At 46.5% G+C, this 20184-nt stretch overlaps 1 protein-coding gene across 1 annotated transcript; it reads left to right on the top strand.

Annotated features, from left to right (window-relative positions):
* The first annotated feature begins 2211 nt into the window (after window positions 1–2211).
* On the top strand, window positions 2212–19911 carry LOC129323423 (transmembrane protein 263-like). Its single transcript, XM_054969955.1, has 2 exons — window positions 2212–2419; window positions 19625–19911. Exons 1-2 carry the CDS (start codon window positions 2212–2214, stop codon window positions 19909–19911), a joined length of 495 nt encoding a protein of 164 aa, XP_054825930.1.
* The last annotated feature ends 273 nt before the right edge of the window (window positions 19912–20184 follow it).

Raw genomic sequence — 20184 nt, 5'->3', positions numbered from 1 at the left:
CTCTGGTTCCAGGGCTGCTGCCTGACTCAGTGGGCACCTCAGTTGAGGGCTCACATTGATTACTGTAAGTGCCTGATTGGGTCAGGTCTGTGGGAGTGGTGGGCTAGGGCTCTAGTCCCTCCCTCCCTCCATCCCTCTGGTTCCAGTGTGTTTCAGAACTGGAAACCATGCTCTGTTCATTCTTAAGGTTTCTTCTTTCCTGTTGAAGTTTTGCTTATGTTTGTGAATTTCAGTGGCTTCCCTGTGCAGTCTGACAAAGTAGTTGGAAGTGTTGTCCAGTATATGGGTGTCCTGGAATCAGATACTGTGCCCTGTTTGAGTTAGGCTATGTTCAGCATGGTTTCCAGGTCTCAAAAACACCAGGCTAACAAAACACTCTATACTCAACAATAGCCCTGCAGAGAAGATTAGCACATCAAGCACCAATCCATATGCAAAAGAACCTCCTCAGGATACAGTGAAGCCTCCCACCATTAGCATTCCACACCCTGGGAAACCCTTACAGGATGACTCAGCTCAACCCCACCCCTCCTGAGTAGATACAAATGACCTGCCAACATCTTTTCCACACTGTGACACTGAGAGATCTCTGTCTTTTGGTGCTACACCTCTGAAGATGCCAGCCACAGCTGCTGGCGAAATGTCAGGAACTACAGTGCCCAGACCACGGCAATACAGCCCGGAAAACCCACAACAACCATAATTCTTGAAAATGTTTGAGGAGGAGGAAGCCAAGGGATCCTTGGAGGAATGGTTGGGGTTCGAGGAAACATCCAGCCCATCCCCATCCCAAACTACCAGTGCTGTCCCTGCCTGCAGTCCACCCATCACTCCGTCTTCCATTGCCAGCTCCATGGCACAGCCAGTAACCCTTCGTCCTCCCTCCCCTGGAACTGTTAGTGGGCCACAGTTCAACCTCAATGTATGGAGGCACTTTCGGGCCCTTCTGACTGACCCCCATGTGGTGCGGTGCTGTGTGTGTGATGGCCTGGTGCACAGGGGCAATGACCTGAAGCACCTGTCATCGACGACCCTGACTAGGCACCTGAAGAGGCACCACCCAAGCCTGTGGTCTCCGTCCTCAGGCAGTGAAACATCTGTCAAGGGGAGACTGAGGGCCACCAGCTCACCTGATCCAGGATCGGTGGGAGGGTCACCAGAATGCACCCTGAGCAAGAAGCCTTGCCCTAAGGGTGCTGCTGGTGGGAGTGGAAGGGTCAGGCAGGCCGCCCTGGGGGAAGTTGTTCCATCGGGGTCGGAGGTGGTGCCGCTGAAAAGGGTGAGGTCTAGGGCTCAGGAGGTGGGCATTCATGTGGTGGCGCAGACGATTTCCCTGCAAGGCTTCCCCCTATCGGTTGTGGAGGGCATGGGCTTCCAACTGCTGCTCCAGCACTTTGCCCCATGGCTCTCCATGCCATCACGGCACACCGTTGGGCGTCAAGTCGTGCCTGCCCTCTACGAGTCAATGCGAGACATGGTGTGCAGAGAGCTGTCGGCCGCCCAAGGCAGAAAAGTGCACTTCACGGCCAACCTGTGGAGTGGCTGCCATCATGGGTACCTTGCCATCACCGCCCACTGGTGGCAACCAGAGGACCTCCGCCTCCCCAGGCCAAGATCTGGCAGCCGTAAAAAGGTGCCCAGCTTGACACAGGCTACAGGGCAGTTCTTCTCCAGGCCCGGGGGATGGACGAGGTCCACACCAGGAAGAACATCGCCACCACCGTAAAGGCAGCTCTGAGGGAGTGGACATCCGGGGTGGAAGGGTTTGTCCATGGCTTCATAGTGACGAATGCAGGAGCCAACGTTTTGGCAGCCCTGAAAGAGGCATCCCTCCTGGGCCTGGTGTGCATGGTGCACAAGCTGCACCTTGTGATGAGGGACATGCTCGGGCTGGGGAGCAAGCCGAGGGACAGCTGGGACGAGGGTACCTCATGGATGCACAATCTGCTGGACAGCTGCCGTCACATCACTTCCCACTTCTCCCGCACCATAAACTCTTCCCGCGAGCTGTTCCAGAGGCAGGGGGAGGGAGGGGACCCCAAGCACCAACTCTTCCAGGACCTGCCCACCCGCTGGAACTCCACCTACGACATGATATGTCATCTGGTGGAGCAGAAGGGCCCATTGCAGGACATCCTGTCATCTTTGCATGTTCTGAGGAGGGGAGAGGAGTTGAGCCTCAGCTCCATGGAATGGAGAGTCCTTGCCCAGATGTCCCAGATACTGAAAGCCTTCAAGGATGCAACTGAGATCTTGTGCTCCTATGAGGCCAGCCTGAGTCAAGTCATCCCTCTGATCCACAGCCTCGACTGGTTTCAGGGCAGGGAGCTCCAGCATGAGCAAGAGCTGCTCCCCAGGGTCCGGGACTTTGTCTGGAGGATTCAGGCCTGCTTGGCTGAGCATTTGCGTCCTCTATGCCGTGAGGTGCCATACCAACTGGCCTCCCTCTGTGACCCCCGCATCAAGGGCAGCATCGCCACGCAGGGGGGTCAGATGCAGCGCTGGAAAAAGGAGCTCCGCACAGTGGTGCTCCGTTTCCAGAGAGAGAAGGCAGAACAGAAGAAACTGGGCAGAGGCAAGGGGCAGGTGGTGGAGGAGGAGGGGGAGGGGGAGGGGGGGAAGAGAGCCACACCAGGGAAGACCCACCCCAACGGCCCCATTCGATCTCTGGGCTTTGTCGGTCAGCTGCGTGGTTGGCTGCTGCACGGTGTGTGCATCTCTCTTGGAGGACTCAGCGGGGGCCATGGTGCATGAGTACCTTGCTGAGCCCCCCGAGCCCCCCCATGCCAACCCGTTGCAGTATTGGGTGAGGAAATCTGCCGTATGGCCGGACCTGTCCATCTTCACAACAAACATCCTGTCCTGCCCTCCCACCAGCGTGCAGAGCGAGCGGGTGTTCTCCCACCTGGGAGACCTCCTCTGTCCCCGCCGTGCACATCTGCACCCGGACTTGGTGGACATGTTGACCTTCATAAAGGTGAACCTCAACCTACTGGGGCACCCTTCCATGGACCTGGACCTACCCAGGCTCTGAGCCACCCTGGGGTTGTAGGCCCAGCTCCTCCACAGTGGGCTCAAGCCTCCCTCAGTTCTCGGGGCTGCTTCCATGGCTGGTGACCCTTTGCCCTCCTCTCCCAGACAACTGCCCATTCCCTCTTTAAACCTCTCCCTCTCTGGATGGTGCCCAAACGTCCCCTCCCCACAACTTGTCCTGCCCATCCCATCCTTTCTGTGAAAGCAGGAAGGTGGATGTTTTCTGACGCTCTGTTTTTTGAGCACGTAGGGCAGCTCCGGAGCTGCGGCACATATGGTTGCACAGCACAGAGCCCACTATCCTAGGCTCCTGCTGTCCCCTCTGAGCATGGTGGGAATGGGTCCCGCGATTCATCTCCTGTCCATGAAGGTTGGAAGGTGAGTGATGTTGGTGACAGCCTCCACTGCGACACAGGAGGGGCGGACAAGCCTCTGCCACAGCAGCCTGCGCAATCCGACAGGGTGGGTGTTTGGGGCGTCTTGTTCCTCCTCTCCCTGTCAAGCTCCCAGTCCCTCTTCACACCTCTCCCTCTCTGAGACCACTCCGACCCCTCCCAATGACCTCCCCGGTCCTGTCCATTCCTGTCCTTTCTGCGAGGGCAGGAAGGTGGGTGATGTTGGCTGCCACCAGAATATTCCTCAATCAGACCCTTGAATGAGGCCCCGTGGTTGCTGGGGGTTCTTCCCACTTCCAAGACCCCCTGCCTCCCCGTGCCCACCAGGCCTGGCAGCCGCCATCATCACCCACCTTCCGGCCTGCGCTGGGAATAAGAGCGTGCTCCTCTGAGGCCTGGCGGGTGGGCACATGGGGGGTGCCACCGGCGAGCGGCCAGACCCCCCATCACCTAGAGGGGAGGTGGTCCACCTTCGAGTACACCCCTTGTACACTGGGCCAACATCAACTGGTGGCTCTAATTGTATCGAGTGGGAGTTTCCTGGGGGGCTCGGATTGCAGAGGGTATAACTCCAAGATCCCTATTGCAATCTTGACCAAACGTAGATGCTGGCTGGAGGAGAGCCTGCTCAACTCTCCCCGTGAATATGGGCTCTCTAAGTCCAACGGGGGCCATTCTGAGTCCCACGAACCACATACCTCGAATCAGTTCATCAGCAGGAAAAGCCCTTTGCAGTTCATGACTTTGGGTTCGGCGGCAGCACCAAACCACAAACCATGGGTTTGTTAATTTTTTTTGGTTCATGCCCATGTCTAGTCACGACTGCTCTGGGCCTTTGCTAATTATTAACAGAATAATGCAAGTACAGAATAGCGTGAATAATGAATTCTGTTGTGTTAATTACAGCTTTTGCCTTAATATACCTCACTGCTGAGATGTAATAGTGTCAGGGCATGATTCTGAGCTACATTTTAGCAAAATTACATATTGAACACTAGTAAATGACAGGTTTCTGGCGAGGCATCTCAAGAATTGAACTTAAATGTGTGGTATTAGTATTTAGCAATATGTGGCAAGTTTTTCAGAGTCGCTTTATATTGACCCAGACAAAGTCAATGGAAATGGCAAATGCCAAGGCATTCTGGCCAATATTTTCAACACTGTTGAAAGCTTTTAAGTAGATTTTACACTTTTTCTGTTTTTCTTCCTGCTGATGGAATTGATCAGCTATGTTTCCCCTCATATTCCTCATTCAGCCTTTCCCCCTCAATGCTAAAACTATTCTAATGGTAGACCAACAGGGACCTGTATCCTGCAAGCAGTACTTTGCTATAACCTCTGTTGTCACACCTAGGTCAAATTTCCACTTTAAAAAGAGGCAAAATTGCCCTGAGCAAACTTCTAACTGCAGAGTAGAAGACTGCAAAGTGTCTGCCTCTTTGGGAAGTGGGTTCTATGGTTCCTCCACCTCTCTTAAAATTTGCTATGGATCAGCCCCTAGTTGGACAGTCTATGAGCCCTAAGAAAATTATCTGTGAATGCTGGTCATCTGATAGAATTCATATGCCAATATTTGTAATTTTTTTTCAGTTAAACACAGAGAAGTTCCTTACCTGTAGAGGAAGTTAGTATTGCTGCTGCAAAACAAAACCAACTTTAATTTATGTCTCAGAGATTTTTATTCTTGTGGGACTATAGGCCAAACTAGAAGTGATGTTTGTTATGTGGTCTTGCAGCCATACTCCAGTTGTGAGTTCCTCGTGAGGACCCTGTTTAGCAGCACTGCAGGGGCTCAATTCTGTCTGGGACAGTGTTGGTGGTAAGGGGCTCCTGCCATCCCCTGCACAATTTTCCTAAAATGGTCCCAGGGGACTACATGTGCAAGCAAATAATACCCCCAAAAAAGTCATTTAGGCCTCCCAAAATGTCCCTTCCTCCCCCATACTTTGGTCCTGATCCAAATCAGGCCTCTGTAGTGCTTTTACGTGGAATTGCCACCAGGGTTTGCAGGGTTTGCAGCAAAATTGCCTCCAGTCCCTGTTGGGAACTTGTGTAAAATGTCATGACTAGTTTGGCCCTATATTTAATCTCTGAACAATATGCAAGAAGCTCAGAGGACCATTGAGATTCTGTGTATAGGTTTCCAAACATTTAAGGAAGCAGCCATAAGTGGAATGATCTGAATTGGGCTGCAAAGTAGGATTAACTCATCCTCTATACACACACCATTTCACTGGAAGACATTCCAGGTCCTGAACAGATAACACCATTGGGAGTGAGAGAGGTACATTATAGCAACTGGATCTCATAGCAGCTGGGAGGGAGCCCTTCTAAAAAAATAGCACAATGGAAAGAGTTCACCCTCCTTGCCACACAATCCTGATCTACACATGGACACAAACTGTTTTTTAAACTTAATGTCAGGAGATCCAGACCTTCAGTGCCATGTGTAATTTGGTCCTCAGGCCACTACTTACCAGATGCTGTCCTTTATGTTGTTTGGAATGAAGGGACTATTTATATGCGTATTTTCAAGAAGGCTCACCATCTGAGGACCTTTCCCTTCAATATACATATGCAAAAACCTTGTGCAAGCCTCTTCACACCGCGACATTATAAGTTATCAGGTCTTGAAAACCTCCTCCTTGCAGTAGTTTTTCCTAACTAGATATTGTACCAGAGCTTTGCTGTATCACTATTTGGAAGAAACTTTGGCATGTGGCGATACTTTTGCCTGAGAAATGGTTGTATTAATTAGCCTTCAGGTGGGGAAGTAGCCACTGTTATTCCACAAGGTTTTGTTGCCCTCTCCAAAGCATTGCATCCAAGTCCAGAATATAAAAAATCTGAGGTTCAAGACTTCTAAAGAAACTTGAGTTGACATGCATGCAAATAAATGTCACAAAATAGGTACACAGTGCTGTTTTTGAATACAGCATCTCAGGAGACAGAACTGTTGGTGAAATTCTTTTTTTATATACGAAGTAATGTCTCAAAATCTTAGCTTTTATATAACACTAGAAACAACACCCATTGTGTGAAAAAATACATGCTCCAGAAACCTAATTCGGGGGGGCCTCCCAGCGGCAAGTGGGTGCTTCACAGTGGCCTAGAGGCCAAAGTGGGAGGGTGCTGAGGGGAGGCATGGGGAGGAGTGCTTAGACTGTCAATTCGGCAAGCCCCCTCCCAGTGGCAAGCGGGCACTTAAGAGTTGCCTCGAGGCCAGCGTTGTCAGCAATGTGCCTGCACGAGGATAAAAAGTGAGTCATCGCCAATACGGCTTGCCTTTTATATAGTAGGATTATTACAATTTTCAGAGCAGTTTATGTACATTCTCAGCTTACAGAAACCCTGTAATGTAGGCCAGTGTTTCTATCTCCATAATGCAGATGGAAAAGGAGGTGCCTATGGCCATCTACCAAGATGACTGAAGTGAGATTTAAACTGGGAACTTCCTGATTCTCAGTTCATTCAGCTTGTTCGCCAGTAAAGTAGTAGAGTACTGTAGGAAGAACTAACTTTTTAACAGAATGGTCCTGTGAATGCCAAAGATGTACAGGTCAATCAGTGGATGAAAAATACTGATTACACTCTGATCTATTCTGTATCCAGTTTAGCAAATTATGTCATTGTGTGTGTATTTGTATAAGACTAAGGGACAATTTGGCTTATGTTTGGTAGCCCTTTGATAATCCTGCACGGATGCCTATCCAATCAAGGTTTTTGCATGCACTGACAAAATCTTGAGCCAGTGACAGATGACTGCACATGACTGCACCAGTTTTATCCTTCCCATACCCAGAGTTTATTTGACCCTGCCCTAACGGGTAGAAAGCGATCATTTTCCCCTGGCTTTAGCATTAAATCTCCCCTCACCCTCTCAAGGGCAGAAACATCCAAAAGATGAGTCCAGAAGGGTGATAAATAGGATGCCCAGAATTCACTGTTCTAATAAGGCTGCCCAAATGGCAGCTTGTGTTCTGGACTCTCATATTTTAGAGGAATTCGTCTCATTAGCTAGGAATTTGAACCAGACATCTGAACTGCTTCAGGAGTATGATAAAATTATGTTCCAACTCTCTGAAGCTTTGAGGTCTCAGCCTGAGCAGCAACAGCGAGTAAGGGAGGTATCCATGAGAGGTTGGTTTGATAGAGAATGCCATTGTATGAAGGCCCAAGTGCGTTTTGTCTATCATCAGTACAGGGAATTGAACCTAGAGTGTCTCCCAAAGGAGTACTTTGAGCTTAAAACTGTTCTACACCAATTATACAAAGATAAGCAAAAAGCCTTTATGCAGAAGTGCTGGGAACCCCTCCTCCAAACCAAAATAAATAACGATACAAGGAAATTTTGGGCATTGATCTCAAACTCTATGAGCAAGAATGGTTCTGTAAATAGTTCAATAACAGTAAATGCCTGGTATGAATATTTCTTGAAGATCTTTCAGGTGAATAGAGTTAACATCGTAGAAGAACCTGATTATAGCTTGGACGATTGTGTAGAATGGCCGCCAGTACAGGCTGCAGAGGTTGAATCTTTGATCGTGTTAACTAAGCCGGGCAAAGCCCCTGGGCCTGATGCAATCCCACCTGAAGCTATTAAAGCATTACCAGAGTGGTGGGCACCCTTTTTAGCCACTTTGTTCACTGCTATTGATAAGTCAGGTTTAATACCTGAAGCATGGACGAATGCTATAGTGGTTCTTATATTTTAAAAAGGTGATTGTCAACTCCCAAGTAACTACAGGCCGATTAGCCTTTTATCCACCATTGGGAAGTTGTATGCAAGATATTTGGCAAACAAACTTAAATTGTGGATATTAGAACAATAGATTTTAGGCCCAGAACAAGTTGTTTTTTGTCAGGGGAAGTCAACCCTAGATCACTGTATTGTGCTAAGTCATTTGGTGAATAAATATACAAAAGAGAAAGGGCTTAAATTATATGTCGCTTTTTTAGATCTTAAGGGGGCCTTTGACTCTGTTGATAGAGATCTTCTGTGGAAGAAACTAAGGGCCATGGGGATTGAGGTGAGATTGCTTTTGTTGATTAAAAAGCTTTATTCCAAAACCACATGTCAAGTTAGATGCTCCAAGGACGGTGATCTAACTCCTAAGATTCCAATTAATATTGAAGTTAAGCAAGTGTTCATCTTAGCCCCCATATTACTTAATCTTTTTTAAAATGACTTGGCCCCCTTTTATGAAAGGAATTGATGGTCACAATCCAAAACTAGGAACAATGCATGTTCTGCTGCTTTTGTATGCAGATGACGCAGTGCTCCTGTCTGTCTCAGAAATAGGAATGAAAAAGATGTTATCTCGCTTTTTAGACTATTGTGAATTGAACAAATTGACTTTAAATTTTGATAAATCCAAAATCATGGCTTTTGGGAAAACCTGGAAACCGGTTAAGTGGAATATAAGAGAGTGATTGAACAGGTCAAAAGTTTTAGATACCTAGGAGTCTATTTCCACCATAAAACTAGTTGGGTAACTCACAAAAAAGAAGTGATCTTAGTATTTCTTGGGCTCTTGTTGTGGATTCTGTCTTGGAAGGAGAGAACAGCCTTTAATATTAAAAAGCAGCATAAAGGTTTAGGACAATAAGGAATTTTCAGATACTGGAAACTGCTTTTATGGTAATGACTAAAAATGGCATCTTGCTGAACTGTATCCATTTGTTTTTGCCACACAGGGGTCCTATGTTCTGGAAAGACACTAAGAGGGACGTTAAAAATACATTGTCCCCAAGGCAGCTGTGTGAATCTGTCACCCATTAGATATTTCACCTGGGCAGAAATTTATCAGAGGATTTAATCAAGATTTTCCAGTAGTCTAATTATGGGTCCAGTGGCGTTTTGGGAACCAGATGTTTCAATGGGTGTATCTTGTAGTCCAGTTGTTTTCCCCCTCCATTCCATTTTTGTGACAGGTTTTCCAGATTTTCCTTAGTCTGTGTACATTGTGAAAAGCCACCGCACTACTTTGCAAGCCCAGTTAAAAGCATCCTTCAGATTCTGATGTGTGCATGGGGAGGGCATGGGGTACTGATTGGATTATTTACTCCTCTTAGCACTTTGGCCCATCCATTGCATGTATGGCAAAATACATGTCACAAAAGTTAAAGCTGATGTGGTAGGGAATCACCAGTGAGCACAGACCAACAGACTTGGATCCAAAGTTCCATGAGCAGAAAAGGAAGGAAAATAGACCATGCCACTTGAGCAATTCCACAAATGCTCGTGCAAGAGGCAGTACATAATAAGTGGGTTCTACAGCTTATGCAAGAGAGGCCACAAGATCTTGCACAAGTGGAAGCACATCTCTTGAATTTCTTTTTTTTTTAAAGCATACTAGGTTCAAACGCAAATGCTTGGATTTATTTTAATAAATATCTTTGTATTACATACACCCTTGGATTTCCCTATCTTTTTTGTAAGGGTATACTTGCTCTGGTAAGGGCAAGAATAGTACAAGCAACAGAGTGAGAACGTGCATACACTGTTTGCACACCTGCCTGTATATCTCCGGGGAGATTAAAAAGAATGTCTGTTCTCTCCTGGGCCCTTCTGACAGGCAGATGCATGATAGCATAAAAGAAAAATATATTTGCTCACAATGGGTTCCACAGCAACTATAAAAGAGGAGGTCTCTTTTAGACAGCAAAGTCCAATGTGTAAGAGAAGAAGCTCTGAGCTGGGAAATCTTGTGATGACCACTTGTTGTAAATATACTTGAACTGAACCACTGAACTAAGAAGTCTCTGGTTCAGATCTCATTGGCTTGCCCTAGATATGCTCCTATCTCTAATCTCTCCCTTGTACCATCTGCAGTATTGAAATGACACGACTGCAAGGCCAGTTGTATTGTTGTAAAGACTCCAGAGATGATGTACATGAAATGCTTTGAGTAGTTAAAAAAACATGATATAAACATGAAATATTATTTACCAAGTATGCATTTGGACCCTAAGAATTTTCAGGGAGTTCAATAGTTAAAGGGGAACTACACAGGATAAACATTTGTTATGTGGCACCAGGAGGCCTACATTATAGCCTAGATGTGTCATTTTTCTTCTGAGGATATCAGTGTGCAGAATGAAATCCTCTGATTTTATGCATACTCCTCATGTATCCTCACCAAATCCTGTATGCTCCCACTTTGAACGGTCTTCCCGTTGCTTCTTTATCAAGAAGCATGATCTTTTGAGATGTTTGGCAAGTTTGTTGGCAAGCGCTAGTCAGTGCAACTGTAGTGATCAGCAGCATTCATCCAGCACTGAAAACCTCTGTACCCCCATTAGGGTTGCTCTCATCCAAGTGGAGCCTGGAGTTCTCCTGGAATTACAAGTGACTACAGAAACCAGTTCCCCTGGAGAAAATGGCTTTTTCGGAACCACATCACTCTCCCTTCCAGGCTCCAACCCCAAATCTCAAGAATTTCTGAAGCTGCCATTGGCAACCCTAACCCACCTCCACAAGCCCTTTAGTCACTATTAGAGATGGGCAAGAACAGCAATACAAACAAAAAAAAGTCACGAACAGCCTGTTCTGCTGTTTGCGAGCAAGCTTTTTGTGAGGCCCCATTCCGAATGAACATGTGTTCATTCCAAGCCCTGTTTGTTGCGTTTGTCAGCCGTTCGTTAAGCCAGACAGTCTGGCACCTTCAATCAATTCCCTTGGCAACGTAGGCAGGGACTGTCTGAACTCTGTCTAAACTCCTTCTGTTGCCCTGGAAACCCCAATCTAAGCCCAGCTTAGCTTGATAGTCAGGTCTTCCTTCCAAGTGTGGAGCTCCAAATTTGTTACATGGGAGCAAAGAGCAGAGGGGAGGGAGGTCTTCTGTAGCAATGGTAACACCAATCTCATCACTCCAAACCCTGTTAGGCAATTCTGACTGCCAACCACAGACCTCCTGTTTTGCTCTATGGGAACTCTGGTTATAAAAGGCACCATGCTCCCAGCTCTGGCTTTCAGTTTCAGCAGACAGTGGAGTGGGAGAGAGCTGTTGCTGGCATTTTGAGAGAGAGACAGGGAGAGTGCATTGGAGCTGAATTTTTTTCGTGTGTGTGGTGGGATAGGGATCTACCCCCTCAGGTTCCAGGGCTGCTGCCAGGATTGGGGCCAAGCTCAGTGGGCACCTCAGCTGAGGGCTCCCAGTGATTGTTAGTGCCTGTCCTGCCTGATCTGGTCAAGTTTCTGGGAGTACTGGGCTAGGGCTCTACACCCTCCCTCTGGTTCCAGGGCTGCTGCCAGGCTCTGGGGCCAAGCTCAGTGGGCACCTCGGCTGAGGGCTTTCAGTGATTGTTAGTGCCTGTCCTGCCTGATCTGGTCAGGTTTCTGGGAGTGCTGGGCTAGGCTCTACTCCCTCCCTCTGGTTCCAGGGCTGCTGTAGGCTCTGAGGCCAAGCTATTATTTATTATTGGTACTGTGCAACCAACCCCCCACCCCCTAGAAAGGGAGGTGGGGTGGCCTGCCACCACCTCCCTGAGCCCACCAGGGATCTGCAGTCCACCTCTTGAAACAGGGCCAAAGTCAACTGATGGCTCCTATTGTATCGAATGGGAGTTTCCTGGGGGCGCCAGCTTTGGGAACATATAACTCTGAGCTCCGTATTGCAATCTTGACCAAACTTGGATGATGGCTGGAGGAGAGCCTTCTGCACACTTCCTGCAAATATGGGCTCTCTAAGTCCCATAGGGGGCATTCTAGCCCCAACAAACATCCAACCACAAACATGTTCGTGAATAGGTCATGTTCGTCGATGTTCTTGAATCACTGTTCATGGATGGCAACAAACAATGAACATCGTGTTTGTTTTTTTCCTGTTTGTGCACATCTCTAGTCACTATCACTGTCATGGCTGTCACTCACCTGAATCTTCATTCCATGGAAGTATGCCCAAAGCAGAGTTGCAGTTGTATCAGAAGGCGATCTTGAGCTTAAAAAAATCTTGCTAACAGTTAATTCTGGGTCCAAGGATTATCCTGAAGTCCAGTGCCATTTTGTGCATTATTTTGGGCTTCAAACGTTAACCAGAAGGTTACTCTTTGGGGTTCCATCCTGGCCTTACAAACTAAATTTTAAAAGATCTGTACTATCCTTAGCTGTTTCCACACATCTTAAAAAGACCCCCCTACTCACTGAACACTGGCAGCTTTTCACAGGATTTCTGATGTCTCCGTTTGCAAAATGGATGGAGGCAGTTTTCACAGCATCACAAAAATGGAAGCAAAACAGCCTGCGTCCATTTTGGAATCAGAAATCCCACAAAAAGGCCACCAGTGTTTGGTGATTGGGGCACTATTTTAGGACATGTGGAAACAGCCCTTCTGCTGTTTTCTTATGTAAAGCTAGCCATAATTTGGAGAAATATGTAAAGTGAATAGGGACCCAGAACTGGTAGGCTCTGTATCCTATTCGCAAGCCTCCTTTTTCTGGAAAGAACATTAATGGACTGAACTAATAATAGATTTGTGATTAGGCAGTGTGGTGCAGTGGTTGAAACATTGAACTAGGATCTGGGAGAGCAAGGTTTGAATCCCCCCTGTGTCATGGAAGCTTGCTGAGTGATTTTGGGCCTACCTTATTTCACAGGTTTGTTATGAGGATAAAATGAAGAAGAGGGGAATGATGTCAGCCTCTCATTGGGAAGGAATGTGGAGTATAAATGAAATAAAATAAATTACTCCCTAGAGAGAAATCAAACAGATTTTACCTTGCATTTACCTTTCCTTTCTTGATATGCATACCTACAAAGCAAAACAAAAAAACCCATGTAGCTATTCCTCATGCTATAAAGGCAGATGGGGAGCAGGGTGAGGATTTAGTTTTTGCCATCTTGTTTGATGGAAAACGCTAAATTATAGACCTTTTAGGGGCATTACTGTCCTGTCACTCATTGTAAGCTCCTTGCAATCCGTGCTTCTGTTACTGTCAGATAGGGCAGGGTTGTCTGTATTATCCGGGTCTGTAGAAAAATTGATCTGGGACACAGAAGGCCCTGCTAAAGAGGAAAGTATATGTGGCGTGTGGGCAGTGCACTCTGAACCCAAAAGAAAGAAATGTCACACAAGTTGGGATGCTTCCACCCCCCCCCCCCCCCGGTTCTGTCTCTCTTTCCCTTGTCTTCTAAATTGACTTTCAGCAAGGTGAAGCTGAAGAGACCCTCAGAAAGGCCAGGTCATTGATTGAAGGGAAAAGGCTTGACAGATGGCAGGGAGTTTGTAGTAGCGGTGGCAGCAGCAGCCAGCTCCAGGGAACAGAACTTGTTTCCCTGGTTGGCTACGTGTCTGCGTCTGTGATTATTTTGTGCGTCTTCATCTCTGCTGTCTGTATCTCTTTCTCAATCTGGGCTCCTCCATGCCACCAAAATGCTTAGCTCGCTGCATTGTCTGTGAGACCAATTTGCACTGTAAATCCGATGCTTATCTTACATGACAGCTCACTATGGGGTTTATTGCAGTCCTGAAGACAAGCTAAGTGGAGACAGTGAAGGAGTGTTTGCTGTGTAGAGGATGCATTTCTGGCCTCACACTCTTTCTATCTAAACTACTGTCCTGAAAACCTAGGTTTCTACATGTAGGAATCTTTTTTTTCCCACCATGTGAGCTGACTCTGGCTGAATCCACACTTACCAGTGCTAAACAGTCAGAATGATAGTGCCTTCCTGGCACGATTTCTGAAACTGCTCTTGTGGCATGATGACATTAGAAATCATGCCAGGAAGGCACTATCATTCTGACTGTTTAGCACTAAGTGTGGATTCAGCCTCTGCCAATGTGATTTCAAAAAGATTGACTTCCTGTCCCATATGATTTTGGAGTGTCCTCATTAGAACTTTTATTGCAAATTTCTGATTGCCCCTATTTTAACTAAATTACCTCCAACTGTAGTAAAAGATAATCTGTTAGTGGACAGAGACCAAAGGACTATGTTGGCTGTGGCCAAGTATCTCTCCACCATATTTTCCTTAAAGAAATAAGGCTCCCTCTCTGCTGCTCAAGATCATTGGATCAAAGGAGCTAGAAAGGAAAGGATTCAGGTGAGAAACTATCCCTATCATGTGAGCCCCTTTCTGTGAGTAGCCACAGTTTTCCACCTGAGTGAGAATGAAGCCATAGTCCCCAGAAATGGGAAAGTCAGTGTTTAACTTTTCACTTTAGATGCAAAAATGTCTGAGTTCAGTAGCATATGAATTTGGGATCTGGAACCAATCTGGAATAAGGGTGAACTTCAGTGAAGGGTGGTAATAAGCTGACCCGGTATTGCTTATAGAAAGTGGAATGTTTTGGCATTCTTGCAGTTTTAGCCGCCCACAGCTACAGCTGCAAAAAGAGACATTGATACTCCAGCCCAGGAAGCCTTAAAAGGCCAGAAAATATAGATAGACTAGCAACAAATCCCGTTGTGGGAAAAAAAATACAACGGGCTCTAGAAAGGGGAGGGCGGGCAGGCTGGCATTCGCGTCTCCTCCGTCACTGATTCCAGCTGGTGAAGGAGGGGGGTGGGCATTGTCATCTGCTCCACGCCTGATCTGCCTGATCTCGGCCATGTGAAGGAGTGGTGGGCATTGCCGCCTGCTCCAAGTCTGATCCCAGCTGGATGAACGGGGGTGGGCATTGTCACCTGTTCCGTGCCTGATTCTGACAGGTAAAGGAGGGTTGCAGGCTTTACTACCTGCTCTGCTCCTGATCCCAGCTGGGTGAAGGGGGTATGGGCAGGGCTCATATATTGTTAGTGTGGTCTTCTGGGACCTGTGGTCCCCTTGTACTTTCAGATTGTAGAGACCAGTCCTTTTGATTTCAGCCAGGATCAGGGCCGAAATGGCCCAGATCAGGGCTGAAACGGCCCAGATCGTGTCAGTGCCACGCAGGGGGAGCCTCCCCCACCTGGCACTGACCTGGTCCTGGCTGTTTCGGCCCCAATCCTGGCCAAAATGGGTCAAAAATGGCCAGTCCTACATACTGGCAAGTTGGAAGGCATGACCTGTGCACCCGAAGGCCCACAACCAGGTTCTGGCAAAGATGACCATGTGCAGAAGCATGCAGGGATGGCAGAGAAGGACTGGTAAAAGATAGAGTGAGATGAGCAAGGCATGCACAGACGGTATTGCTCTGACATCTCCCAAGACAGTATTCAGCATACTTAGGTCCTACGCTTGTATTATCTATTCAGTGACTGTTTCTCAGAGTTCCCAGGCCCCTTCACTCACTAGCAGAGGAAATCCACTCACCAAATCAATATTGGATTAAATCTGTGCTGGAAATGAAAGGGGGTGGAGAGAGACGTCAAAGGGTGTTTTTTTCTGAACAGAATTATCAGTTTCTCAGCATATTATGTTCAAAACAACAAAGGATTTTGACTCATTCCAGCTAAGCAAGCAATTTGTTGAGAAGCTCCCTCTTAAAGGTGCAGTAGTTGCCACACTGTGGCAGACATCTGCTGCAAGCACAGCCTGAATCTCATTGCCTTCTGAAGTTCAAAGGGAAGGGATTGCAGCCAAGCTTCAGCCACACACAGAGAGCTGTTCTCAGCGAACAACCCATGCCAGGGTTGGTGTGGTGGATGAGGTGCCCACAGCATCTGATTGGACTTTCACAGTCTATTAATTCCTCCTGTCCCTGGTTATGGCTGGGAACAGGATGCTTGCCATATAATTCCACCACAGAGCTGCTTTTCTCAGGCTTTTTGTCTGTGACAGGGAGTTCCGGCTGTGGGTGATCCATGGACTGCATAAAGTGCTAGAAGATCTCTCTGCTCAGCTCTTAGGAGCTGCACTCCTTAGAGCACTAACAAAGTCACTGTAGTTCTCCCTGCCAAGTAGCTGACTAGTTCTGACAGGACCCCTGGCCTGGGCTCTGTGCAGAGGCACCATTATGTCACATTATTATTTGGGCTTTCAGCAGCTCTCAATTCGTTTTTACAGCTTCTCTGTTGCCCAGAACACAGGAAACACATCCCGCTAAAAGCCCCCCTGCTGCTTGGTCTTGCTGTACTAAACAGTGCAGTAGTGATCAGCTCTCTCAGCAGAGTAGGGTAGAAAGAATTCTCTAAATCTCCAAAGCAAGAGCTGCTTTGATTTTCTTCTTTAAAAAAGAAAAGTTCTGGGGCTCAAGCCCTTATAGAAGCTCCTGTATCTACTGGGGATGCCAATGAGTCCGGTCTCCGATTTCTGCGCTTACAGATGCACTTTATACTATTCACAATACTGAAAACAGACATCAGATTAAATCAATATGGACTCTGGTGGAGAGAGCTTATAATTTTATGTACAGATTTTATATTGTAATTTCCATCTAACAATTAACATCTAGGTGGAGAGAACGGGTTGTATCCAGCAGCAAGTGAGCAGAAAGGGAAATGCATTTAGTGCAGTTCGGTTTGTGCAAGCAGTAGCACAACAGCTGCAATAACACACAGCATTTGGACATGGGTTATTAATGAAATAAGATCAAAAAGAGTCCAGTAGCACCTTTAAGACTAACCAATTTTATTGTAGCATAAGCTTTCGAGAATCAAGTTCTCTTCGTCAGATGCATGATGCATCTGACGAAGAGAACTTGATTCTCGAAAGCTTATGCTACAATAAAATTGGTTCGTCTTAAAGGTGCTACTGGACTCTTTTTGATTTTGCTACCACAGACTAACACGGCTAACTCCTCTGCATCTATGCTAATGAAATAAGAGTGTGCATATGGAACACATGCAGAAAGCCTCTGTGGAATTCAACACAGTGCATAGTAGGTTCTTCCAAGGGGATGTAGAAGGACTCTGAGGTTTTTGCCACGAGAAGATTCCTTCTGAGCAGGTGGTTCTGTGGTCAGGTGCCCATGCTTTTCCAGATCTTTTGCTCCACTGCTCCACTCACTGGCTTTATCTGACTGTAGTATGGATTACAAATGGCAGAGTTATTCCTATCTAAGCCAATTGCTTTCAGTGGGGCTTAGAAGGCAGTTAACTCTGCTTAGGGTAGTGGTGTTTATCATTTAGAGTGATGCCAGACATACAGACAAAATAACAGAGACGCCCCCCAAAGCAACACAATATCATATCTTGCAGCCAGTTCTGCTGAGGAACTAGGCAGCAAGCCAGTGGGACACTTTCAGAGACTCAGGGCAGGGCTGATGTAGTTGAGCCTGAATGTGTTTTACGTTCAAAATCTTGCTCTGCACAGACTTCAGAATAATCTGTCAATGGTTCAAATTGATACTAAATCTAGAGCAGCTACTGCCACTCTACCATATAAGAGCAGACAAATACCTGGTTAACACCCCAAATTGATTATCTGGGACTGATATGCTCTATGCATTCCACCCCTTATTTTCTCTTTGGGATTAATGCATCCAAGTTGTGTAGTTTTAGGCAGATAAGGTACATGAGAGGCAAAACTGGTATTCTGAAACAAGGGAAAAGGTTTATGTGGGGAAAAGAAAGAAGAATATGCAATCAGGCATGTAAGAAAAAATTAAAAGCCAGCAAAAACTCTGGCTTATCCGAAGACAGAAAATGCTTTATCGGGGCAAGATCCTTATCATTACAATTATTCCAAAGAATGTCACCAACCCATTTCAGGTAGGCATAGTTACTCTCTCTTCAAGGAGCAAAATGACCATCTTTCACACAACATCTGGTGAGCTGGATTCTGAACAAGTATTCCTCGAATTACAAGTAAAAATTATACTATTTCTTTATATGAGAAAGCTTCTTATTTCAGGTATAGCTGGTGACCTTACAAGTTGATGACTTTGAACCAACCAAAAGAATGTTGGTTACATTTCTAGTTACACAACAGGTTTAGAGCTGAGTCATCATGAAGAAGGAAAGAAGAGTATTTGCCCACTAAAGGCTGGATCAGGAAGCATCTGCTGAAGCAGCTGAATGAATATCAATATGTTGTACAAAGAGGGAACAAAAGAAGGACTGATCTATTAGGCTTGTATGGCCCTGATAGGTATTCATTTTTACTGCAGCTTTGGAAAGATCCTGACTTGCATAGCCCAGACAAGCCTGATCTTGTTACATCTTGTAAGCTAATTAGGGTTGGCTTTGCTTAGTAATTGGATGGGAGACCTCCAAGGAAAACCAGGATCACTATGCAGAAGAAGGCAATGGCAAACAACCTAGCTGGGGTTGCCAGAAGTCTGCTCTGACTTGATGGCACTTTCCACCACCACAGCTTTGGAACATAAAACATAGCTAACACTGTAGTCAAGAGAAATGCTGAAAGCAACTTACAGTGTGACATACAGGAAATCAGAGAGGCATAGTCTGCATAGGATATAGAACAGTGACTGCTTCCAGTTGGAAGCAGTATCAAGTGATGCCGGAGCTGGCAGGTACAGCATCCACACACTGCTGTTCTTGTACTGCTTGCTGTGCCACACCTTCTACTGCTCCTCCCTTTCTCTTTATCACATGTGCACAAAAGCACAGACGTGACAGTGATTTCACTGGGACACACAAAGTTCATATCCCTCATTTTCCCTCACTTGCCCTTTCCCAGAGAAGCTGTATGGCAACACTACTCTTTGACTTCAAAGAGAAATGGAAAGAAGCCCTTTAAAGTGCTAAAAAAAGGGTGAAACTTTTCTCTACCCGCTGCCCATAATGGTTTTCATTTTTGAGAAAAACAGATTTTGGTTTTTTCTAGGTTAAAGGGGGAACCTCTGAGAATGACATGAGTCATGCTCAGAATGAATGTAACTCCATGTGGCCATTCCCTTTCTTGCATTACACGCAGGGAATAATCACCATATGAAAAAAAAAACAATGTGATCTTGGGTATTGCCAGACCGACACCAATCCTGACTATGAGAAACAAAGGACCTCACAATTCTTCTCCTCGGTGTTTGTCATGATCTAGTAAGCATACCTCTTCAGGCTGGTTACAAAGTTATGTATCCTTTGAGCTTGTTTACAAGAGATGTAGGCAAGCTGTAAGTATAGGTTTAATTTGCCCCCATCGTGAATGGCATGCTGTGTTCTTGGCTGGTCAGAATATTGTCCAGGTGTGCTAACAAAACTCCACTGAGGGTGGAGACACTGAATATTATTGAGCCAGTGTAGCCTTCCTAATGTATCTACTGGCTGGTAATGAACCATGCGACAAAACTGGAATTGTGTAGGAGAATATCTAGGAAAGAAGTTTTTTAGCATTTTTTCATTTCTGCTTTCCTATCATTACCTCTTGCAGACTTCCCAAAAAACCATCTGGCACAGCAGTCAAGCATGGTATGGAGATTGACTGGAGGCCTGTACAGCATCACTCAAGGAGCTGTGAGAGCAACTCTGGGAAGTATGGCTTGGGTCGGTAGCAAGAGCTTGGAACTGACGAAGACAGCAGTGACCCGTGTTCCTGCAGCTGGTATTGGACTGGTAAAGAGCAGCGTCTCAGCAGTGACCAGTGGTGTGGGAGCTATAGGCAGTGCAGTGGCCAGCAAAGTTCCTTTCACTGCGAAGAAAAAGGACAAAGCTGACTAGACCCCCAAATGCAACTTCTTCTCAAGAGATCAACCAATCCCAGCCCTTCCCCAATACAACACCTGTTTGGACTGCAACAGTACCACATCAGGGAGAGAATAAATCACCAGCTCAGGCACCAACTGTCAACCAACTAACTCAGGATACATTTGTTTTGCATGAGGCTCCTAGAAGCACAGCTAACACCACTATTTGCCATCATGCACAGGAGACCACCTGTCCTCTGAGAAGTGATATAGGCGCTTTACATTCTGATCTGAAACTGTGGACTTC

Source organism: Eublepharis macularius, chromosome 2, assembly GCF_028583425.1.
Source record: "Eublepharis macularius isolate TG4126 chromosome 2, MPM_Emac_v1.0, whole genome shotgun sequence".
Taxonomy (NCBI): Eukaryota; Metazoa; Chordata; class Lepidosauria; order Squamata; family Eublepharidae; genus Eublepharis; species Eublepharis macularius.
This window is presented reverse-complemented; position numbering and strand designations above follow the sequence as displayed.